Source organism: Homarus americanus, unplaced genomic scaffold (genome assembly GCF_018991925.1).
Source record: "Homarus americanus isolate GMGI-L3 unplaced genomic scaffold, GMGI_Hamer_2.0 scaffold20597, whole genome shotgun sequence".
NCBI lineage: Eukaryota > Metazoa > Arthropoda > Malacostraca > Decapoda > Nephropidae > Homarus > Homarus americanus.
Window position 1 is genome coordinate 1 of NW_024749328.1, and position 26,507 is coordinate 26,507.

Consider the following 26,507-nt stretch of genomic DNA (forward strand, 5'->3'; position numbering starts at 1 on the left):
TTGGTGGACTAAAATATAAATCCACCAAATTACAGCCAATAGGAGAACAGAGCCTCCACTCAGCACAACACCCCAACTTATGTTTTCCTGTTGGTTATTTATTCTCTTTTCATTGTTGAGGTCTGCGATGATACTGGAAATGTGATGGGCGGTGTATTTATTTTACGTCATATCTCTCAGAGATCTAAATACGAGGTGCAAAAACAACTGTACTAGTGGGCTCTTGTACTAGTGGTGGCGGCCCTCCCAAGAACGGTGGCACTCCCAGGGGCTCTCCCAGGGACAGCAACGCTCTCAGGGGCCCTCCCACAGACGGCGGCACTCCCAGGGGCCGTGCCAGGGCCGATGGCGCTCCCAGGAGCCTTGCCAGGGGCACTGGCACCCTCAGGGAATCTCCCTAGGACAGCCGCACTCCCAGAGACCCTCCCAAGGACGGTGGCACTCCCAGGGTGCGTGCCAGGGTCAGTGGCCCCCCTAGGGGACCCTGCCAGGGGCGCTGGCGTACCCAGGCCTCTCCCAGGGACAGCGGAGACGTCCAGCAATCCCTTACTTACCTGTGATTGGTGGACTAAAATATAAATCCACCAAATTACAGCCAATAGGAGAACAGAGCCTCTACTCAGCACAACACCCCAACTTATGTTTTCCTCTTGCTTATTTATTCTCTTTTTCATTGATGAGGTCTGCGATGATACTGGAAATGTGATGAGCGGTGTATTTATTTTACGTCATATCTCTCAGAGATCTAAATAGGAGGTGCAAAAACAACTGTACTAGTGGTGGCGGCCCTCCCAAGAACGGTGGCGCTCCCAGGGGCTCTCCCAGGGACAGCAACGCTCTCAGGGGCCCTCCCACAGACGGCGGCACTCCCAGGGGCCGTGCCAGGGCCGATGGCGCTCCCAGTAGCCTTGCCAGGGGCATTGGCACCCTCAGGGAATCTCCCTAGGACAGCCGCACTCCCAGAGACCCTCCCAAGGACGGTGGCACTCCCAGGGTGCGTGCCAGGGTCAGTGGCGCCCCCAGGGGACCCTGCCAGGGGCGCTGGCGTACCCAGGCCTCTCCCAGGGACAGCGGAGACGTCCAGCAATCCCTTACTTACCTGTGATTGGTGGACTAAAATATAAATCCACCAAATTACAGCCAATAGGAGAACAGAGCCTCCACTCAGCACAACACCCCAACTTATGTTTTCCTGTTGGTTATTTATTCTCTTTTTCATTGTTGAGGTCTGCGATGATACTGGAAATGTGATGGGCGGTGTATTTATTTTACGTCATATCTCTCAGAGATCTAAATACGAGGTGCAAAAACAACTGTACTAGTGGGCTCTTGTACTAGTGGTGGCGGCCCTCCCAAGAACGGTGGCGCTCCCAGGGGCTCTCCCAGGGACAGCAACGCTCTCAGGGGCCCTCCCACAGACGGCGGCACTCCCAGGGGCCGTGCCAGGGCCGATGTCGCTCCCAGGAGCCTTGCCAGGGGCACTGGCACCCTCAGGGAATCTCCCTAGGACAGCCGCACTCCCAGAGACCTTCCCAAGGACGGGGGCACTCCCAGTGTGCGTGCCAGGGTCAGTGGCGCCCCCAGGGGACCCTGCCAGGGGCGCTGGCGTACCCAGGCCTCTCCCAGGGACAGCGGAGACGTCCAGCAATCCCTTACTTACCTGTGATTGGTGGACTAAAATATAAATCCACCAAATTACAGCCAATAGGAGAACAGAGCCTCCACTCAGCACAACACCCCAACTTATGTTGGTTATTTATTCTCTTTTTCATTGTTGAGGTCTGCGATGATACTGGAAATGTGATGGGCGGTGTATTTATTTTACGTCATATCTCTCAGAGATCTAAATACGAGGTGCAAAAACAACTGTACTGGTGGGCTCTTGTACTAGTGGTGGCGGCCCTCCCAAGAACGGTGGCGCTCCCAGGGGCTCTCCCAGGGACAGCAACGCTCTCAGGGGCCCTCCCACAGACGGCGGCACTCCCAGGGGCCGTGCCAGGGCCGATGGCGCTCCCAGGAGCCTTGCCAGGGGCACTGGCACCCTCAGGGAATCTCCCTAGGACAGCCGCACTCCCAGAGACCCTCCCAAGGAATGTGGCACTCCCAGGGTGCGTGCCAGGGTCAGTGGAGCTCCCAGAGGACCCTGCCAGGGGCGCTGGCGTACCCAGGCCTCTCCCAGGGACAGCGGAGACGTCCAGCAATCCCTTACTTACCTGTGATTGGTGGACTAAAATATAAATCCACCAAATTACAGCCAATAGGAGAACAGAGCCTCCACTCAGCACAACACCCCAACTTTTGTTTTCCTGTTGGTTATTTATTCTCATTTTCATTGTTGAGGTCTGCGATGATACTGGAAATGTGATGGGCGGTGTATTTATTTTACGTCATATCTCTCAGAGATCTAAATACGAGGTGCAAAAACAACTGTACTAGTGGTGGCGGCACTCCAGGGCCGTGCCAGGGAGCCGATGGCACTCCCAGGAGCCTTGCCAGGGCCACTGGCACCCGCAAGAATCTCCCTAGGACAGCCGCCTCCCAGAGACCCTCCCAAGGACAATTGGCACTCCCAGGGTGCGTGCCAGGGTCGAAGTGCGCCCCCGGGGACCCTGCCAGGGGCGCTAAAGTACCCAGGCCTCTCCCGAGGGACAGCGGAGACGTCCAGCAATCCCTTACTTACCTGTGATTGGTGGACTAAAATATAAATCCGCAAATTACAGCCAATAGGAGAACAGAGCCTCCACTCAGCACAACACCCAACTTATGTTTCCTGTTGGTTATTTATTCTCTTTTTTCATTGTTGAGGGTCTCTTGATGATACTGGAAATGTGATGGGGGTGTATTTATTTTCACGTCATATCTCTCAGAGATCTAAATGCGAGGTGCAAAAACAACTGTACTAGTGGGCTCTTGCTTGGTGGTGGCGGCCCTCCAGAACGGTGGCGCTCGGGGGCTCTCCAGGGACAACAATGCTCTCAAGGGGCCCTCTCACAGACAGTGGCACTCCCAGGAACCCGTGCCAGGGCCGATAAGCGCTCCCAGGAGCCTTGCCAGGGGCACTGGCACCCCTCAAGGGCTCTCCCTAGGACAGCCGCACTCCCAGGAGACCACCTCCCAAGGCGGGTGGCACTCCCAGGGTGCGTGCCAGGGGTCAGTGGCGCCCCCAGGGGACCCTGCCAGGGGCGCTGGCGTGCAGGCCTCAGGGACAGCAGGAGACGTCCAGCAATCTCTGCCTGTGATTGGTGGACTAAATATAAATCCACCAAATTACAGCCAATAGGAGACAGAGCCTCCACTCAGCACAACACCCCAACTTATGTTTTCCTGTTGGATATTTATTCTCCTTTTTCATTGTTGGGGTCTCACGATGATACTGGAAATGTGATGGGCGGTGTATTTATTTAACGTCTATCTCTCAGAGTTCTAGATAGTGCAAAAACAACTGTACTAGTGGGCTCCCTAGGATGATGGCGCTCCCTGGGGCTCTCCCGGGACAGCAACGCTCTTGGGGCCCTCCCAGGACGGTGGCACTCCCAGGGGCCGTGGAGGACTGATGGCGCCGCCAGGCATGCCAGGGCGCTGGCACCCTCAGGAGATCTCCTAGGACAGCCGCCTCTCAGAGACACTCCCATGGACGGTGGCGCTCCCATGGGCTCTCCCAGGGACAGCAGTGCTTCTCGGGGAACTCCCCAAAGACCCTGAGCACTTCTAGGGGCCATGCCAAGGCCGATGGCGCCCCAGGAGCCCTGCCAGGTGGGCTGGCACCGTCAGGGGATCTCTTGGACAGCCGCACTCCCAGAGACCATCCCAAGGACGTTGGCGCTCCCAGTGCGTGCCAGGGTCAGTGGCGCCCCCAGGGAACCATGTCAGGGGCGCTGGCGCTACCAGGCCTCCCAGGGACAGCGGAGACGTCCAGCAATCCCTTACTTAACTGTGATTGGTGGACTAAAATATAAACCCACAAATTACAGCCAATAGGAAAACAGAGCCTCCAGTCAGCACAACACCCCAACTTATGTTTTCCTGTTTGATATTTATTCTCCTTTTCATTATTGTTGAGGTCTGTTATGATACTGGAAATGTGATGGGCGTTGTCTATAATAAGGAGTAGATAAAATACAGTAGATAAGGTAGACAAGAGTACAGTATAGTAGATCAAGCAGAGTGGATGATGGTATACATATATATCTAATTTTCAACAAGAGACAGAGTTCCATTTCAATATATATATGTATATATATATATATATATATATATATATATATATATATATATATATATATACATATATATATATATATATATATATATATATATATATATATATATATATATATATATATATATATATATATATATATATATATATATATATATATATATATATATATATATATATATATATATATATATATATATATATATATATATATATATATATATATATATATATATATATATATATATATATATATATATATATATATATATATATATATATATATATATATATATATATATATATATATATATATATATATATATACATATATATATATATATATATATATATATATATATATATATATATATATATATATATATATATATATAAACCCCCATCTCTTACTGTACAAGTGTTGTGATAAGTACCATGGTAAATGTGACCATCCGTCTCCCTCTTCTCATGTTCGTTCACGAAACTTTTCGGGTTTCCGCCCTGGGTTTACTGCTTACTCTCAGCATGCAGGCCAGAGTTAAGTTTTCTCTTCCTAACTCTTTTATTATTGATCTCAGTACCAGGCTCAGCCTTTCCAGGCGAACTTTAGCGAGGCTGCTAGTCTTAGTGATCCTTCCGGTCTTACTAGCAATCTAGTTATGTTGGGATCATCAGTATGGGTTAAAAATAAAACAATTTTACACTTTGATTTTATTACAAAATATTCTTTGGATATGTATGGTGATAAACAGTTATTTAAATAACAAATGTTTTTTATATTTATACAATTTTTTTAAACATTGTACATGTTTAGTTTATTTTCCCTTTTGATCAATCCATAATAAACCTGAGAATTTTCGTGGGATTTTCATCTTCATCATATCGCAAAACACAATTTATTTGGGCTATTTTAATTTTGCCTGAAAAGGTAATCAGATTTCTTTCCTAAAAGTTAATTACTATACATAGGTAACCATGTATATGCTGAATTCCTGATAACCACATAGGAACCAAGAAAACACAAAATTCCCAAGCGCTTTTATGTTTTCTTGTTACCTATTTAGTTATCAGCTCATACATGGATCATATGCACCTGCGGTGATTTATTTGCATAGGTAACCAATTAATGTTGCAATATTATAACAAATTCAATAATTGGAATATAATGGGTGTGTACAAAGGTCTAAAAATAGTTTTACAAGTCCAAATCTTTGGTGTATGAGTATGCAATTGACTTAGTCTCAGCTGGTTTAAATTGAGTAAATGGCAAGAAATCTTATATACAATAAATATCTGTTTTGTTTAATTGTCTAACTACAAACTATTTATGATTGTTTCAAAGATGAGCAATGCTCAGTACTATTTAACTTTATACAAAACTTTTGTTTAACATAAATCCTGCAGCTATGAGGGAGCTTCAATTTTATTTTAACGCAGATCATGTAATATGACATTTTGATCTTTTGCAGGCCTATCTGAATAAAAATGGCAGGCCTGGCTAGATTATGTTGCCAAAATAGGTATTTATTTTTCACACACATGAGAGCCTCCCAGTCTCTTCTCAGCTTTTGTGATGTACAAATTTCGCCCTTTGGCTTGAGTCACTTCATGATGTGTTTCTGCCCCCAACTCCATGTCTAGTATCTTGATTATTTAGTGTAGTAAAAATTATAGCTAATAATATAAACACAGTAAACCCACAAAGATCCGGACTAATAGGGGAGACCACCTGTCCGAAAAAGCCGATTGTCTGAATCTTACGGCAAACAATAAATAATGATTTGAGAAACACCAAAAATACAGTAATGTAGTTCCACTTACCCTAAGCAGTGGATAGATGAGTTTATGTTGCCATGATCGTATAGAGGGGACTGAGTACAAACTATTCTGAGTCAGAGGAGCAGGGATGCCCCTTGGTTTGGTTTGGCTGGGAGACAGGTAAACTAAAGGGTCCCTTTGTAAACATGTACAAAAATGGCTTAATTTGAAATTTTCCTTACATGACACTACTTGTGTACATGCAAACATTATATGTTATTATAAGTACCAGTATGTTGTAGGTCATTGTTATCTACACTATGTACAGGAAATAAAAAAAAATTATAGAAATTTGGCCCGACAAAATATCTTGTGTATAAATTACATGTCTACAATTAATAATGGTGAATAGAGTCAAGGTTCAGAGAATATCAGTCAAAAATCAAAAGAATATTGCAAATTCATTGTCTGCAATTTTACCTACATGTCTGAGTCTTCAAGGTTAATGTCTTAATTACATGGCAAGGCATCATGAATCTACATAAAATGAGTTTGTAGTTTTATGTGGAGTTATTATAACCTTGGTAAAGTACCATGTTTATATAATAAACTAGGGTGTCAATATAATGACTGACTTAAAATGACTAATTAAATTGTAAAATCATGAACTAGGTTCTACATAAATTCATAATAAAATTATGAAAAAGAGGACCCAGTTTTAAAAGACAAAAGCCAGCTTTTCATTACTTTGGTAGGGGAATCACCACCAGGTCTAACACATAGTGAATTGTAATACCTTAACTCTTTATTTATATCCACTACTATTATGGACTCGGGCAAGCTTCTAGTTTACACTACATTGTTCTGACCATTTAGATTTAATGAAATTTCAGAAGTAACACTAACATAACGCAAAACACTGAATTGGTTTTAAAAAGTTACTGGTATGGTGATGTCCATTAAATACATCACTAATTAACTCTTTCCTTATGAATATAATGTAAAGCAAAATGATACTTTGAAAGAAATGGTGCTAAAATTATTGCTGTAAGTCTTGATTAATCTTTAAACAGCAGCCACCATCAGTGGACATTTCATGTTCCTTGCATTCCATTTATGTGAGGGGGGAGAGGGACTCCTTAGCTGCTATTTAGTGGTTAATGACCATTGTATATATACTTCATATTAGGTATAAAATGAAAATGATTAGCAAATGGTAAAATAAGTAAAGTTTGGAGGAAGAAATATCCTTTCAAAAAAATAAAAAAGTAATGTTTCTCCCGAGTCAGACCTACATTACGATACTCAGATCTCTTAATTTGTGACTGATAAGATCTCCATAGCAACCACGAGGTATGAAAATCTTTTAAAATACAAGTTGTGAGCCAATAAAACTGACCTTATTGGCTTATGGAAGATTAAACAGGCTTAAAAGTGGTTGTTAACTCTTGTGCCATGCCTTTCAGGTCTTGTTTTGGCCCCACAGCACGAATAATCCTCACACACTCAGGACCAAAACCAATAGCATTTATGGCATTTTTAGCAAGAACATCAAGAGACTGAGGTTTTCTGTTAAGGAGAGGTTCAGTCTCCATAGCAACTTTGTCCTTGTCATTACTGACTTGAGAAATATATTCTACTGGGCTTGTGTCTGCCTCAGTACTAATACAATCATTTTGATTTTGCACTCTAAATGTCTTTTCGTTATGAACTTGCTCCATCATGATGTTATCACTTTCCATTGACTCATCTTCACTGGATAACAGTCCTTCATCTTCATTCATGTTTTTGGCATTGCATTCATTTTCTCTTGGGGATGCTAATTTATTCTGAGGCTTAATAAATCCTGTTTGATTGATGTTATTACTATTGGTCCTCCCTACTGTACATGTTGAAAATTTACGGTTATTATCTGGACCAGGTGTGACTGTGATTTCACCTCCACTACCACCATTACTAATTAAACTTGCTAGTGATCTGACCTGGTTCATACAGGCACTGCTGTCACTTCCTCTTCGCACAGTTGCCATTACATAACTCTCACTACCAATGTTGCTGTAGATTGTCTGTATATCTTCTGTCTTGTTTAGAATATCATTAATATGGGATGACATAATCTGGTTACTGTTGCAGGTCTTATTATTTCTTTGAGAAATTGACACGGTCTGGCCTGTTCCTTGTGTTCCTCCTCCAATAATTACAGGCACTTGAGGCAGTAACTGAGGTACAGCATACACAGACTCAAATTTCTGATTCTGCAAACAAAAATAGGAGGAAATTAGCAAGAAGTTTCCTTATGGGATATTGATACTTTTCATTCAGAGGAGGATGTAGGGCATCATGGATGGATGTTATTACAGGTGCTCCTCTACTTACGAACAAGTTACGTTCCTGAGGCTTGTTTGTAAGTCCAACTTTACTCTTGTAGATACCAAACATATTGTAAAAAATTAAAAGATTATGGATATTTTGTACAGCTATACCCTTTAATACAGCCTTAAAACCTGACTCATTCTTCTTCTCTTAGGTAATGTTTATTCTATCTGGGATTTTCTTCAAAATAATCCAGTCTCATCCACATTAAACACCTGTTCTGGCAGGTAACCCCCTTCAGTAATGATGTTTGCATCTCTGAAAGTTTGTAAGTTGAACGTTCTTAAGTAGAGGAGCACCTGTACTTTCTGTGAAACTCCCTAAGTAGTAGTTATTAGTAGCGATATCTCTGTTAGCTGGAACAATTGGTGCAGAGCACTTCCGGGAACGAGAGATTTCCGGGTATTAAGACAACTCTCTCAAAACCGGAAAAAAATCCCTCATCCCCGGAATTTTCCTTGTAATGGAAAGATGTTCTCGGAAGTTCTAGAAATTGCGCATTACATCACCTCTCGAACCTGGAAAAATCCCCAGAATTTTCTCAAAATTTCTGAAAAATGCACCTGATTTTCCTGTCAATCCCAGAAAAAAAACCCATCCCCAGAATTTTCTGGAAATTTCCAGGTACTGGGAAAATTTTAGCATAATTTTCCAGAACATGTGCCCCTTGGAAAATTGTTCTCAAAGTCGGAATTTCCTGGAAAATTCCGGCTTTGGAAACTATTTTTGGAGAAATAAAAAAATTGGCTATCGGGGAGTTAGGGTTAAGAGGGATTCCAGCTAACGGACATATTACTGTACCTTTTAATCACATGAAATGCTGGGATACAGAAATATAATGTTTAATAGTTGAATGAAGGAATTTGTAGGCGTAACTATCATATATAGTGGGGTATGCTATAACGAACGGATCCTACTACGAATATTCCTATAACGAACGGGTTTACCTATAAAATTGAGAATTATAACGAACGAAACTCCTACAACGAACATTATTTAAATTTTTTTTTTTTAATAATTTATTGCTTTTTATTACAAGTATTAATGATATTCTTTATTTCAGGGGTTTAGATGCATATTTATGCACTTTTTTACAATTTTATATTATATTTTTCAGTGTTAAGTGGTTGTATTTGGGGGCCTGGAACGGATTAATCCTATAACGAACGAATGCTATAACGAACAAGGTTCTAGAACCAATTAGATTCGTTATAGCATACCCCACTGTACAAGCATTCCCTGATCTAGGAAAGGATCCTTTCCTGCAAAACCTTTCATAAATCAAGTCACATTTTCCCATACCTCCATTATAAAAGTAAATTTTACACTTCTATTGGAAAAACAAATTCCCGAGAGTCTTAAATGCAACAACACACAATGTATATAAACTTATAATAAATAGAGTAAGTAAAATACATTCAAGATCCTAAAAGTATTTTACAACAATCGAATATCATACAGTACAGTATACCTGTTGACGGGCTGAGAGTGGAACATAATGGCGTCTTGGAGACATGGTCCTACTGGATGGTACACCAGTAGTGTCCTGTTGACTCATGTCTGAAGCTGGGATTCTGTTGAAATACAAATGGTTAGTCACTGGTTTGTTAGAATACAAATAGCTAGGTACTGGTGTGTTAAACTGTAAGTTACCAAGCGAGATGTTGGATTACCAATACAGGTAGCCCCCAATTTATGAAACTTTAGTTTATGGACCTGATGAGTTTATAAAAACAACATTTTAAAAGCAAAAACTTTATTATGGTTCCCAGGATTGCTCTGTGAAGCAGTGGCAATATGCTGACTCAAGATACCGACTATGGGAATGCTGATGTGATTAGTATCCCAGAGTTTGATATAAAGTTGAACAAAATATGTTCAAAGCATTAATATTATTTCTAAATAATAATGAAAAACTAAAATAATACTCCCACCCTTCCTTTTTTACTACCAGTGTGTTGGAATATTAATGTATATAATATTGGTCAGTGGGGTCAGTAGGGTGTTGGAACATGAGTGGCTAACCAGTGGAATTCAATTACTTATTGTAATGCTTTATTCCTTAATCATCTACTCACTACTGCTTCTTATATATTTTTCTATTTTACTCAGTTTGGCTACAAGATCTATTTCAATCCACAGACCTTGTAAGTTGATCTGAACCACATGCAGCATTGTTAGGCCAGGGATATGTTGCAAGAACCCAATCTAGAGGGTCAGTCCAGGTGTCCAGCATGCCAGAATTTGTAGATGCTGATGCCCGGACGGTTGTTTTGATGCAAGGAACCAGCCGGGTGTTCCAAACCTCGGTGAACCATGCCTGAGTTTCTTCTTGTCCAAGGGGGCAATCCATCAGTAAACCTGGGCCAATGCCAACCTCATGTGATCCACAGTGACCAGACAGCACAGTGTTGAGGTGAAGCCATAGACGGGTTAACCATTCAGCGAGGTGGTGGGCGTCTGGGAGTCTAGTATTAGCGGCTACCTCAGCAGCAACAACCCTGTGGCGTAGCACTCGACCCAATAAACCTCTCACTGGTTCCTGTTGGGTGCTAAGTGAAGCCCATCTGAAAAATATAATAAATCAGTTGCAAACAAATTTTTTTTAAATTTTCCACATTAAAATAAAAATGTCTTGGGGTATGGAAATCCATATTACGTAATTAAGGTAGACAATTAGGTAATTAGAACATAGGACAAGGTACTTATGTTGCATAATTAGTTCAAACCTTAACGTTTCATCATCACAATACAGTATAATAATCTTCTATTCACCTAACTTGGTCACATAATTTAAGCAACTACTGAAATTACTTCAACCACCACTTTAGATTTTCATTTGTGGATATCTACTTGCAGTAAAGTACCTGGGTTCAGTAAAACAATGATGAAACTAGCTAAACAAAGGACTATACTTGTATCTAGGATTGTCATGGGTTGGTTGGTCCTACAAAGTAACCCTACTGCCTTTGTTTGTTTACTCGAGATAGCATGCCCAGCGAGGCATGACTCCAACACCGTTCCATTAGTGGGTATGTGAGCCATCTATCGGGCGGGGGCTGAGACAGTGTTGCTTTGTTCATAAACGTCTCACTCGCCCCCAAACCCACATTTTAGCCAGTAGGCTTTAGACCATGGTTTAGTAAAGACCTCCTGCTCCACACCATCAGGACTGTAAGTGCTACGATTGTGTGTGTGCAAATCCCCAAGATTGTTGTTAAGTCTAGCAACTAAGTTAATATCTCCTGCAAGAAAAAGTTATTATTGTTGAAGGCCTGTTTGCTACAAGAGCACTCCAGGCCAGCCTAGTAAATTTAACGGTTAATTCTCCAGGTTGACAAACCCTTCCTTATAAATTTACGATATTGTGCGTGAATGTGAATGACTGACCTGTCCATACAAATTATAAGTGCAGTGTACGGAGTTGTGTCAAATAAATGTAAGTGCAATTATCTGCCCGTCCGTATCTATGATCCTTACCTTACGATTACTAAAGGTAACAACTGATTGGTTAAGACAAGGTATAATAAATAACTTAGATGGATGTTGGAAATTAATGGAATTCATTCATAAGTGTACAACACACCGAATACCTTAAGTTGAGTGAAATTCAACGTAGTGATACACCATAATCTCCTGGGTGAGTAACCAGTGTGAAGATATCAGAACTCTACGGTAAGAAATCCACATCCCTGCATTTATAATAGTGACAATGATTTAGTTATCATATAAGAACTAAAAAGTATACTCGCCTAAAGTTGCAATGAATGTGCAGACGCGTGGAGAGAGCCGCCGTGGGGCAGCAGGTCGCAATGATGGCTGGGCCAGTGTGGACAGTGACTGGGAGACAACGCTGCAGGGTCTCTACCACACCACCTGCCAGGCACATAAATGATAATGAAATAAGCAGAAACATCTGATGTTAAAGGTGACTAAAATGGTGGAGTGGTTTAATTATGCTGCTTATAAGAATCCCTCATGATTATGTCCATTAACATGTGGAGAGTTGAACTGACAGATGATTATAATATATATAAGTGGAAAGTCAGGACAACTCTCCACACAGCAACTTTGCCCGAATGCAGATGTTAGCTGTTCCAGGTTCTTTTAAAATAAAGTGTGAATAACAACTGTGTATATTCCCTTGCAAATTAGACTGGCTAACAAGCCAGGCACTATATGAGAATGCAGCACCATGAGATACCTGGTAAATGCATTACCCCTAAATTAAGATACAATATTCTCAAAAAAAAAAATAAAATAAAAAAATAAGTCCAGAGAATAACAATATCTGGGACAGTAAAAGTTTTACAAAAAGGTGAAGCTCTATCATAAAGGAGAAATGTGGGAAAGTTAATGAAAAAATATTTAAGTACAACACCGGTACAGTATTTCTTTTAACTCTTGTGGATTTAAAAGGATTCTAGGACTACTTGTACATTGATGGTGGATGCACCAAGATACAATCACCATTAACTTAAGAGTGTGACCTGTCCTATAGTGCACCCATTAAAAAGATTAAAAAACAAATAAAATAGAAAGACCAAGAAAAAAAAAAGAGTAGACTACAGCTATCTCAAGGACATATCTAATTTTGTTCATGTATTACAATTTTTTTATTTTTTTTGACACAGTCAACTTCAGGTCAAATTTGTTGTTGAGTAAAACAAAAGGCAGTTAACTGTCAACTCACCAGCTGTATGAAGATCATCGAGAATAATAACAGCAGGCAGGTTCTGGATGTTGTCTGTGGTGATGGAAGAGGCCGAGACACTGTTACAGGTAGAGGCAGAGGAAAGAGAGGAAGCTGAACGACCAGAAGTAAGGCCACGTGGCCACATGCTTGACAGCAGCTGACACAGTTCCAGGGTGTTTGTACCATTGACTCTGTGAAAAGATCAAATATAACACAATCACCTAAATATTTTAATAAACCACTGTCAATTTAAAAAAATAAATTAAGGAGGGTTGCAGCTTTGAGAAAAGAAGAGAAACAGTATTAATATTGTAATATTGTGTGAATTCCTCTACAGAGGCAATCTTCCCAGTCCCACCTACATCACCTCTCTTGTTTTTGAGGTTTCTGGCCCCTTCACCTTTTGGTTATTATGGTCACCTCCTGTCACCACATAAAAGTATCTCAGTTTGCTCTGAAGTACCAAGAGCAAGGCTGTCAGATCTCATGATGTGTGTGTCAAACACACATTAAAACTTGTTAATCCATTCAATGCAACTGGTCTGAATTTTGTGAGCACCTTCAGTATAACATTTTTGTCACAATGGGTTACCATTATAGAAAGTCCACAGTCAACTGCCAAAGGCAGATCCTTCCATTTGTAGAATGCCCATAATGAATGGGTTGTACTATTGTAGTACAGTAAAAAAAATCCATAATCTGAAATAATAGGGGCTCTAGCCCTTACAAATTTTAGGGACACCTCCCGAGGGAAAAGCAAACAAAACCTCACTTTTTCATTATCTGCCCCAATCAAAATTTAAACACTTCTTAGTACAGCACAGTACTCTTGAACAAGTTGATTATGGATCTGTTTTCTGCAATTTGATATCTGTATAATTACCTGTACCTGTCTAAATGACATCTCAAAATTTTTATTTACAGTACTTATTTACAATGTGGCGGGTGGTCGCATCCCATGGCAACATTTGCATCATACACTGTATTTGTAAATATTTCACATAATTTAAAATTTAGACCACACACACACACACAAAGTAGTAACCAAAAAAAGTATTTACAATTTCTCTTTATATATAACAAGCAAGGTAACTCACTTGAATATTTTGATGGCATCTTCACTCAATTCTCGACCCGAATTCACAACAAAGAACTGTGCCAGGGTGCGAGCTAGTGACGTCTTCCCTGCCGCCGGAGGTCCAGCAAGAACCAGGCGGCGGTGCTCTACCAAGAGACTAGCCAGGCGCTTGAGAGAGGTAGCTGGTGTAACACTAGTGAAGGAGGCAGCTGATACACTGCCAATAGTCTCTCCATCCTTCTTATGATGTCCGCCCTGATGAAGACATATACAGACAAGTAATGAAAAAGTTGTTGGACTAACTTTTCTCCTCTTCTCCCACTTTTGTATGGGGTGAAATCAAGTTGTACAGAAATCTCAAAGAAAGGAAGAAAATGGTGAAAGACAACAAGAAAAAACATCAAGAAAGAGCTTATAAAACATGTACTGTACTAAACAATTCTCCAGCCAAATTTGAACATACGAGACGTATACGACAGCAAGGGCGCAACTCTGAATATCTCAACTCGGTTCAGTTTTCAGGCTGTACTGCATGTTTTCTGTCCTTCATTTTCTTATGGGGATTGTACAGTGCTGGAGGTGTACTGTACGTATCCACGTTGCCTGACATCATCATCTAATAGAGGAATGCTAGGGATAAGGACTGACACAGAATATGGGAAACCGAACAATTCAGCATAAACGGCCTTGCTATTCTAAACACCTCATGTACAGCACAGGGTACTTAAAATACTATAGAATATAATTTACAATATGTCAGTACTTTACCTTGAGCCACACATGGAGGGCATCAACATCACCAACACAATACCCATAAGGCAATAGCTCAGGGCGGGGAAGATCAGAAGAACGTACCACATCTTCCACTCGATAACAGAGAACAGAGTCGGGGTCTAATCCAAGTGCAGAGACTGGATCCACCCTATTCCAATAATCCTTGTTGGGAAGAGAGGCAACGTGAGGTTATCATTCTACAGCCAGTGTCTTCCCTAATACATATTGATGGACAACTATTATTCTGGAGGTGAGCAATAAAGTTAACAAGTGAGGAAACAGTACTGAATGTTATGATTATATTTGTTTACCTTTAGTGAGTTGCTCATCAATGTGTCAAGTTCTTCCCAAGTTGTCTTAGACTCCACATTAATGTTGCCAATGTGAGTAGAGTTGTTGGGATCGAGGGCAACAGCAGCAGCATTATGAATCGATGTCAAGTCGGGCTGATTCACCACGACCACTTTTACACGACGGCCTTCTTCTCGGGGTGATGTGTTACCTCCTAAGGGAAATTTTCAATGGTCTGCTCACTCCACAAAGGTCATGTAAGATTTCTAATACAAATGTAATCACTAAAGAAAATCCTGTCAAGTTTCCCTGAAGCTAAATTTAAAAAATGGATACAAGGGGGTCCCCGAGTTACAAACGTCCGCCGATACACGCGGGGTCCCATAAGGTCAGTTATTTTAAGCATCCGACATAGGTACAACTGGTTCGTAGTATTAACTTACAAGAACTAGTTTGCGTGGCGTAACGGCAAGGCGGAGCGATGGATGGGAAGTAATGCGTCACCCAGCCATGTGCCTTGGGGGAGTGTCAGTGCGCCTAACCCTCAGCCCAGCAATGTGTGTGATCAAGTGCAAACTGTTGTTTTACGCTTATTAACTCTATTTTTCTGCCCTGATCATGGCTCCCAAATGCAAGTGATAGTAGTGCATCCAGGAAAAGGAAAACTATAACAATGGAAGTGAAAGTTGATGCAATTAAACGCTCTGAAAAAGGCAAAACGCCCTCAGTCATTGGTAAAGCATTGGGCTTCAGTCGGCCAACAATCGGAATAATTTTGAAAGACAAACATTAAATTTTTGATCACGTAAAAGGATCTACACCAATGGACTCAACTGTGATAACAAAACAAAGAAGTAGACTGTTAACTGAAATGAAAAGGGTTAGTGATATGGGTGGAAGATCAGCCAGCCCCAGGTTTCAGTGTAAGTGTTTAAGTGCTAAACTTTAATTTTTACTTTCCTTTACTGTATTTTGTCATTCAATTTCTTCTTTTCTCTTAAATTAAGTGATTCAAGATGCATAAAAGGACTTAGGCTATGATATAGTGCATATAGAGTATGTGTTCCGATTTAATACATTTCCGACTTAACTATGTCCTCAGGAACGGAACCTGTTCATCATATAAAAAACAAGAAGGAACAGCGATAACATAACGTAATTCATCATTTAACATTCAAAACAAAAACAGATGAAAAAATACTAGTTCTGTTAGTTCATTTTAGCAGATGACAATGGGAACTTACCATTAACACTGGCATGAGAAAGGGTAAGAGATGTGAATGTGTTCGTCAGTGGGGTTAGGAGAGAGTCAGCCGCAGCTCCACACTGTCCCCGAACCAGAGACACCAACCGCCCATTCTCCTCCCTCAAACCAGTCACCTCTGCCTATATTATATATGGACATTATTTCACACACTGCTTCAAAGAATACCTATTACTGTACACAAACTGTTGTTAATACTGTACAGGTGTTCTTCTACTTACCAACATTTAACTTATAAACTTTCAGAGATAAAAACAGATCTGTTCACATGTCCAATTGACTATTCATACATTAATTGACTCTACTGTACATATTAAAACACTGTTAAAAGCTGGTAAGATACACTGTATAATGTGCTCATTTACTGGGGTACAGCTGTATTGTACACCAAAGAAATATTACTTCAATATATTAACACTAGCTATGCACATCTTATCAATTCAACCCTGGAATATTTAAAATTGGAAATGTTACTGAAGCAGTGCACAACATATTAAGAGGCAGTGACTTACTTGGAGTCTTGCAATTGTGTCAGCCTGGGCCTGCAACTGGTGCTGGGCAGACAGGACCTCCAGCCGGCAATCTGTCAAAACTCGCTCTTTTTCCGTAGCCTCTTGCCTCAGTTGGGCCAGTAGTTCACTCTCCTTCAAAGCACCCCTGATAACAAGGAACCATAGGATTAGAGATTTTAACACTTCCTCACACGACTCTCTCTCCATATAGTCCGTTACATGGGGGTTTCACATCTAATAAACCCTCAATACAACAGACTTTCATCTCAATATAGTTTGATAGAATTTTCCACACTGAATACAATAAGAGAGAACACAGCTGTACTACAAGGTTACAACAGCCACACAACAACCTCTTTAGTATATAACACACACCAGTTATTATCAACAAATTTAATAATTTAATAATCTTGTCCTATTATATTTAAAAGAATGGAATCATCCCTAATTTATTTCTTGGCACTGTAAACTTTATGAACAGGGCAATCAATATTTGCTATTTAAGGCGTGACATCAAAGAAAAGATGATCAACCAGCTGTGAGAACCTTAAGTTTGTGAGACAATTATCTGTCCAAGTTTTGTGTTACATTGAGGGTCTTTTGTATACTGAAAAAATTCACAATACAAATAATCATTTATTGTGCTATGTTAACGAGCTTACTGTTGCTTTTGTTGCTTCAGAAGTGATTGTTTCCTCTGTAATGTTCCCAGTATTTGGTTGCGCTGTTGCTGCTGTACCAACACGGACTGTGATGATGGAGGCGGTGGAGGCAAGTGTCTCACAGCAGCATTGACAGTGTGGTGCAGTGGTAACTCTTGTGGAATTTCATCGGGATTTCCTTCTCCCGTCTGTTTACTTCGTTTCCTCCCGTGTCTCCCAAACGCTCTTCGGAAGGAACTCCTCAGCTGAAAATTGATAAGCTCATGTTCTTGGTGCCGTAAGAAGTCGCGGAGTCTATTTACAATTATTCTCAAAGATGCCACAAAGTTTTCACAACACCTACAGGTCAAGAATTTGTTAGTATTTAATATTTTACAAACCTCTTTTTATACATACAAAGGCTAGAGTTTTGTACAACATAAGCAAATCATTCAAGTTAATAAAATCTTGAAGCTTGAAGCTCCTTACCCAGCTTCTCTTTTTAAGCTTAGCTTGGTTGGGGGGGTTAAGGCTATCCGACTGTGTGTGACTAAGGTTATGGGGGTTGTAGTGTGGCGTGTGTGTGGCACTAAGCGACCGGGACCCTAGCGAGGCGTAAGATGACAGGGAAGCTCCACTGACTGTAGAGGTGACGCTCGACACACTGTCGCACGATAACTGGCGCTCCATGCCGAAGTATCCTGAGAGAAAGACTCGTTAGTTAAAAACACTAAAACTTTCATCTCACTCTTGTAAGCCTTTTTTTCTATTATGGTACAAGGTGACCAGAAACAGCCTCTCAACAGATATACTCCATTATGATGTACAGTACAGTACCTCTTCTAAAAATAATGCCCCAAAATTTAAATATTTGGGTTATAAGAGTGTTCTACAGTAAAACCTCCATACTGTATAATGGACTTTCTTCTCTATATACAGTACAGTCCGTTAAATAGAGATTTCACGATGATAATTCTTGAAATGAACATCTTTGGGTGGTTACGGAATGACCTCAGTGACTCAGGGAAGCAACACTGATGAAACAAGGACACATCTTACTCCCAGTTTTGGCTCTTTGCTCTGAGTATTGACTCTACCATACCTCTAACCATCAACCTTACTTTCACTAACTAAACTTTACCCTATACATGACTACAAGTTTCTTTTCTTTATCTTTACCTGTTGCCCCTTACCTCTCACTATCTTCCCTCACTCACTCCACAGTAAGTCTATGATGGAAGCATCATCTTTATGACAACCAAACAAAAATGTTCAGTTCTTCAGCAGCATCATGTGATACCGAGATGTTTACTAAATGACATAAAGTAAAGGTATGAGGGAAAATTTCTATTGAGAGAATATGTACTTACTGTTTGTATAAGCATATGTAAATAAAGTAATATTTAAAGAAACTCTAGTGTGCACTTTATGGATAATATGCCAGTCAAGACTTCATTAGTAAAAGATTTTTGGCAAATACGGCAAAAGAAAGTGAGCAGAAAATTGGCAACAAAGGTGAACCAGACATATTTTAATTAAAAAAAAAAATTTAAACTTAGTAAATTAGGACAAAGCAGGAAGTGTTATCAGTGTAGGTAAGATCAGGCTGGATACATTGAGTTCGTAATGGGACAGCTTAGTTATGGTGCAGAGCAAGTGTTACTACAGTAGATGATTGTTAGTACAGTATATACACAATTGGTTTAAATTTCCCCAAAAGCAAATTTTTTACAGAATTTGCATTACTGTACTTTGTAATTATCCTCACACAAACATATACGGGTACATAACGTGTGCATGTGTGTGCTTGTGTTGGAGAAAACTAACTAAATCACCCAGCTAAAAATACTACATTCAATGGTAATACTGAATACCTATATAGTACACCCCAGATCACTGTAACCACAATAATACGGAACAATGATGCTCCTTTAAATAACAATACCTTATATGTGCTGCAAACCTGAGTTATATGTACATAATACTGTATCTGCCCTACACATACTGTACTGTACAACATAAATGCCTTAAATGTACTGTAAACCATATCTACTCTCCTTGTACACAACACTGGTCAAAATGCACAATGAATGGGCCCTACATGTGCTGCATGATGCATCTGCCCTCCATACACTCCATGTTTGCTCTACCTAACTAACTGCACAGAAGTAGGAATTCATGTTTTAATTCCAGCAAGATCAAAACTCTGAATTAATTGTAAATGGTACAACGTATTCACACTACTACATCAAGAACAGTCACCACAACACAGTCTCACCATAGTATTAGGTCAGCCTCCAAACTGTCATACAAGAAAGTTTAGTGTCTCACTTGAAAGAACTCGGGTACAGTACTTTATATTGTATTAGCAACAAAATCACAAAAGTCTTCAAATGGATTACATTATACAGTAAAGGATCATTTTTGTACAGTATATGAGAGCCCTAAGTGATTACTGCATTATATTTGAAACCGTGCAATAAGCAGGAACCAAAAAATCATGAGGAATAAAGTACTGTATAATCATTGTGAAGAATAATGTTCTTTGCAATGATCTAGAACACAAAATTTGCCCTGTATAGATTAAATAAATAACATACAGTATTAACTCTCACATTCAAGCCTCTACATATAATGCATCAGGATAAAAAGATAATAAGAATTAAACCATCTCACCTGAGTTGACGGACTGACACACAGCAGAACTTTGTTGACGCAAGACTGCAGCTGTTTTTCTCAACTCTGCAGCTTCTGTCTCCTGTTCAACATATTTATAATTTTTCGAGTTATAAGATTTGTTTTGTCATACACATTACTTATCAAACACTACCATACACTGAGCTTATCAAACACTACCATACACTGAGCTTATCAAACATTGCCACACACACACACTATCATACACTGAGCTTATCAAACATTGCCACACACACACACACACTACCATACACTGCGCTTATCAAACATTGCCACACACACACACACTATCATACACTGAGCTTATCAAACATTGCCACACACACACACACACTTACACTGGTTGCCACACACACACACACACACACTACATGCACTGCCTTTATCAAACACACACACACACACACACACATCTCATACACTGCGCTTTATCAAACACACACACACACACACACACACTATCATACACTGAGCTTATCAAACATTGCACACACACACACACACTACCATACACTGAGCTTATCAAACATTGCACACACACACACACTACATACACGCATTGCCACACACACACACACACACTACCACACACTGCGCTTATCAAACATTGCCACACACACACACACTACCATACACTGCGCTTATCAAACATTGCCACACACACACACACACACTACCATACACTGCGCTTATCAAACATTGCCACACACACACACACACTACCATACACTGCGCTTATCAAACATTGCCACACACACACTACCATACACTGCGCTTATCAAACATTGCCACACATACACACACTGTAGAGTATTGATCAGACACAAAAAAAAAATTTTCGAGTTAAAAAAGCATTGCATTGCCAGACACCAAATGTTTACCAAAAATTCTTGCTTGCCCCTCCAGCTTCCGCTAACTTGTGAATTGATCCATCTTATTCATCCACACTGCCACAGTTTTATATTTGGAACTTCAAAAAATATCAGTCCACCCTCCAGCTCTAGCTACTGTACAGCCTCTATAGCTCCTCAACTTAGAGAGCTTATTAAGGGAATAAAGAAATATAACTGGAAATGCCAAGGACAAAATGAGCTACGAGGTCAAGGGAAAATTACTATACCTGTATTTACACTAACACAGCCAACACGTTATTTGTCTACCCTTAAATGACGTCATATAAATAAAGGTCTATCGTATTACACTAAAAGCCGACATGTTTTATGCCATTTTCCACAACATGTTGGGTGGCTGTAGCTGAGGGCAAGCTCAGTGCACACATACCATATCATACCACATCACACAGTACAGTAATACTCAACCAATCTTTCCAGCCACAGGATTATTCTTAGGGGTTGAAAATTCACTACTGTTCAGGTATTACCAAACACTAACAATTCTACAATGGTACTCAAACAAAACATACAAGCCATCATCTCTCCTTAACTAAGTGAAACAGGCAACGTAACTTACTGAACAGTACTATAAAACTGTAAATAATGAAGAGAAATCACGCCCTCAATTCATGCCACACACAACAATATACCAAATAATTATGATGCTCAAATTCTTCATATCTATGGACTAGACTCAGCATAAAGCTCGACTCTCATATATCTCCTGTGAATCATCTTCCAACATTCCTCTCAAACTTGTCTCCCAAATCCCCACTTGTCCAGGTTTCCTTTCTATATGTATCACGCCATCTGTACAGTTATTAGTAATTAACGAAATTCCATGCGTCATTATTGCTTCATCATATTTAATTTTCTGATGCACACACCATGTTTATTATACCTAGCAATTTTTAGTTACAGGTCCTACACTGCCTATGACTGAGGCTGACAAGTCCAGTTTACTAATTCTGAAGAAAGAAGCTGCCATGCTAACATATATAAACACATAGTGTACAGTAGTTAAGTCCCCAATAATTTCCTACCTTAAGATCTGGAGAAGAAGCAAGACGTTCTAATTTGTCAGTCACGCTGCTCATCGTCTGCTCCAGGGCACTCACCATACTGGCCTGTCAATACAAAGACAAGATCACATAAAATTTGGGTCTCCTTATTTGTATAGATAGGAGTAAATTCAAAAAGTACCAACATAATAAAATATGAAGAATGTTCCATACAGGTATAGTAATCTACTTTACAACTTGGCATCTATTATATCACTACCTTCACCTTTCAAACTACATTAATTTTTGCCACAAACCTGAGAAAATGCGGGACAAGAGCGATATTTTGATCGTCTTGTTGCCACCTCCCACCACGGCAGCTGTGAACGATCTCTTCTGGTTATTGGCACTGCCCCTGGTGTCTCTGCTATGCCTCTCTCCTCCCAGAGTGGCTCCATGGCCCAGGCACGTCCTCCTGTATTGCAACAGCCATGGTGGCAGGCAGTTGTTCGAGTTTCACTTGTCACCGAAGGAGTACTGCGGGCACGACCCCTCTTGCCACCTCCAGACCGTATCGTGGCAAATCCATCGTGAACAGCTCGTCCACCTATATATAGCAACAAAACTTCATTAACATCCAAGGAAGAAAATGTGGAATTGATCCTGAGATACTATTTCTTAACTAACCACACTGGAAGCCTGTGCTGTTCAACCTATTAACTGTACTGGGCTGCACTTCGTTCTTCCAGGAAGCATTATTCATACGGACTGCTGGAAGGCTTATAATGGTTTGAGTGATCTCGGTTACTCACATTTGACTGTTAACCACAGTGATAACTTTGTGAATCCAGAAAATGGCATCCACACCCAACATACTGAACACTCGTGGAAACATATTAAAAGTTAGGTGTTGTGTTCCGGCATCAGGAAGGAGCACTATAATAAATATTTGGCTCGATATTTATTTAAATCTGATTTAAAAAATCAAGAAACCATCCTCCACCACAGTAGCAGGTAAGCTAAAAAAAAAAAAAAAAGCTTGGTTAGTTTTTGTGTGTGTGTTGTATGGTGTGTGTTACTGAAACCCAACAGCCATTTTGGTGCAAATTTGCTGTTTCTGTTACAAATGATTTTTTTTCTTCAAAAACCTCTCATTCGCACCAGAAATTAAGGTCAGGTTTGAGTAAAACACACCATAACACAACGAGGACAGCCAATGGACGAATATTTACCCAGTATTTTTTTTTAACAGGAGAAAACAGATAATAGGAGGGTTGCAATTCTTCCACTTATTTCTCTCTATTCATTGGGTAAAAACAAGCTTTCTTCAACAGAAAATCCCCCAAATTGGCTCCTTCCTATGAGTCTGACGTCTGAATTATTACTCCTCCCTGAAGGACAACCAATATCATTTACCCTGTACCTACCCCTTGCACATACTTAATTATACCTGTCCGTGTTGTGTACACTACAGTATTTAAACATATACAAGTAGTAATAAATGGCTGAGAGCTGCAGTTGCATAATACAACTGGATACAATTCTGAGCAGAATACCCACTGTGAAGTTGTCACGGTGTTGAACTCTCCCATGGACGAGGTGTTTGAACTGAATTGTATTTCAAGATTAGATAGTATTATCATCATATATAGAGGTCATAGAATTGAGTAGTTACATAAAAATAATAGTATGGACATTCAAATCAATAAACGCAGGTCCCCTTTCAATTTCACCGCTAACTGATCTTGTTAACCACAACAGAAAGATATTGACTGACCTGGACTCCCATTGTTCCTGACACAGCCATTGATCAATCCTCCGTTAACCGCGAGCGTGGGGACCTGGGGAAGACCTTGGCTGGTGGGAGTGGTGGTACTGTTGGGGAGGTGACCATTGGGCAGGTGACCATTGTGGTTGTGAAAGCCATTATGGATGATGGGCAGGCGAGGGCCGCGGGGTAAAGTGGCGTACCCCAGCTCCGTCATGCCCACATCTGACCCCACCTGTTGATCCATCACAATAAAGGTTTATTTACAAAGCAACATCACAGATACTAAAACTTTAAAAAAATCTATAATAACTATACACAAACTAAATGCTTTCTTAAACTTCTGATGCATTAAATTATAATAGCAAATAGGAGAATTAAAAATCTCTGAAAATTAATAAAGCTGTCAACAGCCACCGACAAAACTTGGGTCCGACTAATTACCCAAATGTAGCCGGAATGAAGTCAAATAATGGTCCTACATGAATAAATCAGACTGCCAATCACTTCTCGACTAGTATTTGGTGTCAGAAAGTCACAAAAAATTGGAAAACTTACTTTAATCTGAGTTAATAGATCAAGTGCATGTACCTAACCTAACCTAACACAACACAACTCAGATTAAATTAAGTTTACCAATTTTTTGTGACTTTGTGACACCAAATACTAGTCGAGAAGTGATTAGCAGTCCGATTTATTCATGTAGGACCATTATTGGACTTCATTCCGGCTATATTTGGCTACGTTTGGGTAATTAGTCGGACCGACAAAATTTTATTCAGCAGCTATGAAAATTTCAATAAAAACCGATTAAAATAAAAATTATCCAATCATTCTAAACGATACTCACACCTGTTAACTAATCAATTACTATATACAGTAAGCTTATGTATATCTAAAAAATGAGAGCAAAAACACTACATCCTGCTGCATAACGTTAATAAAACCAGGATATTAACTTAGGATAAATTCAAACTACTATACATAATTAAAAATACACAAGAGTTCTTAAGGACACGATTTTACCCAACAGCTGTTAAACTTGGCATCAGACCTATGGTATATATGACTCCATCTCGACCCTAGTTGGATACATTTCCTGGGTCTGGTAGTGATGCGTCACGACCACCATCAGTGTACATGGACCGGCCCAGCCATTTTCGTGTCGCATCTTGTCTCCTGATGTCATCTCTTCAACTAGTTTAAAAAGCAGTCACACCACACAGAACAATTCCAGTCCGCTCTGTTACAGGGAGATGGCGTGACGTGTTCCAAGATGGGATTGTCTGGTTAGCAAGTCAACGTCATGTTCTGTTTTTCTTTGGGGTAAACTTTTTTTTTTTATTTGGGGTAAACTAGGAGATGTACACAGGCGGGTGTACCCTGACAATGTGACCTATACTTACGTTACACTTGCCTAGTACAGTAAGGAATTTACGAATGAGTCCAAGGCGTGTCACATTTCACAGGCAGGTTGAGGTGGGATATTCAACACAGCTCCCAATGGTTATATATTACATTTTGCTGGTTTCAATGTCATCTCAAGGGATCATTGTGGTACCCGGACGGTTCAAAAGATCACTATGGTCACTTAAGCCTTGGCAGTCCCCCCCCACAAAAACCACTACCCCGACCGGATTAACTGGAGTAATGTCTTTCCCAGCCAGTCTAGTGTTACACCCAGGTAATCAGCACGCTGGCCAGATACTCTCTCATTCTGGCCTCCCTTCACCTGCCCTTCTCATATTGTTTAGTTAAGTTTAAAACATATATAAACTAATACCAACCTAGCCTGAGTTACGTACTACCTAATAAGACAAATGTGTAAGTTAATTGTCCAATCACTTAGATACAATTTTTGACTAAAGATTTACATATCATTTAATATAAACAAATAGCCTTAAACCAGGATACCAATATCCCAAAAATATTTAAGATAAAATTCTACAAGAGTTACCTTAATGCTGAGCCCTTTACACCCTTTTAACTACATACAATATATGTTTAGCACAACCTACGGACACCGTCTTATACTAGACGGTTAAACCTTCAAAAATATGTATTTAACTTATTAAAAATACAGGTTAATTTGTTAGTCTTCGAAACCCGACGTGTGCTGGAAACAGTTTTTGCTGGCTATTCTCCGCAATGAAATAGTTCTTGTGTGAGCAGTGAACCAGAACAGAAAAATGAGGTTTATGTTTCACCCACGATAAACCAACACGCTTCTACCATCAACAGACCCTCACACCATGTTATTATTTATAGGTAAAATTATTATCACCTGTTATCATGATTATAATTGTTTTCATTATTGCTACTAAGTTTCTAACACCCTGTACTCATGTCAATAATATAAAATAGAAGTACAGCACCGGATAGTCGTAGAATTTTGATGTTGTCTATGAGTTTATGTAAGATATGAAGACAAAGTTCAATGCATCCATCTAGTAAAGCATTACAGAGAATTGTCCGGTGGCACATTTCAGGTGATACTGTAGTATTTGTGACTTTATATATTGGCGGTACGAATTTATCCAGA

The 26,507-nt window shown here is 40.2% G+C and overlaps 1 protein-coding gene across 5 annotated transcripts in view; it reads right to left on the reverse strand.

The window, feature by feature from the left end:
- Nucleotides 1-4,915: 4,915 nt before the first annotated feature.
- Nucleotides 4,916-26,507, reverse strand: part of LOC121853341 (neuron navigator 2-like) — a 79,541-nt gene continuing 57,949 nt past the window's right edge. For 4 of the 5 annotated variants that reach the window (XM_042347406.1, XM_042347409.1, XM_042347408.1 and 1 more), the window contains 16 exons: nucleotides 23,975-24,200; nucleotides 22,515-22,804; nucleotides 22,240-22,323; nucleotides 20,283-20,364; nucleotides 18,096-18,307; nucleotides 17,628-17,872; nucleotides 16,966-17,110; nucleotides 16,434-16,575; nucleotides 15,210-15,403; nucleotides 14,893-15,060; nucleotides 14,144-14,379; nucleotides 13,044-13,237; nucleotides 12,103-12,226; nucleotides 10,495-10,917; nucleotides 9,822-9,924; nucleotides 4,916-8,232 (listed from right to left, as the gene is read on the reverse strand). In XM_042347406.1, coding sequence (XP_042203340.1) covers nucleotides 7,396-8,232; nucleotides 9,822-9,924; nucleotides 10,495-10,917; nucleotides 12,103-12,226; nucleotides 13,044-13,237; nucleotides 14,144-14,379; nucleotides 14,893-15,060; nucleotides 15,210-15,403; nucleotides 16,434-16,575; nucleotides 16,966-17,110; nucleotides 17,628-17,872; nucleotides 18,096-18,307; nucleotides 20,283-20,364; nucleotides 22,240-22,323; nucleotides 22,515-22,804; nucleotides 23,975-24,182 — 3,687 coding nt within the window. In that variant the 5' untranslated portion in view covers nucleotides 24,183-24,200 and the 3' untranslated portion in view covers nucleotides 4,916-7,395. The remainder of the gene's footprint in view (nucleotides 8,233-9,821; nucleotides 9,925-10,494; nucleotides 10,918-12,102; nucleotides 12,227-13,043; nucleotides 13,238-14,143; nucleotides 14,380-14,892; nucleotides 15,061-15,209; nucleotides 15,404-16,433; nucleotides 16,576-16,965; nucleotides 17,111-17,627; nucleotides 17,873-18,095; nucleotides 18,308-20,282; nucleotides 20,365-22,239; nucleotides 22,324-22,514; nucleotides 22,805-23,974; nucleotides 24,201-26,507) is intronic. The other variant, XM_042347410.1, reaches the window with a different exon arrangement.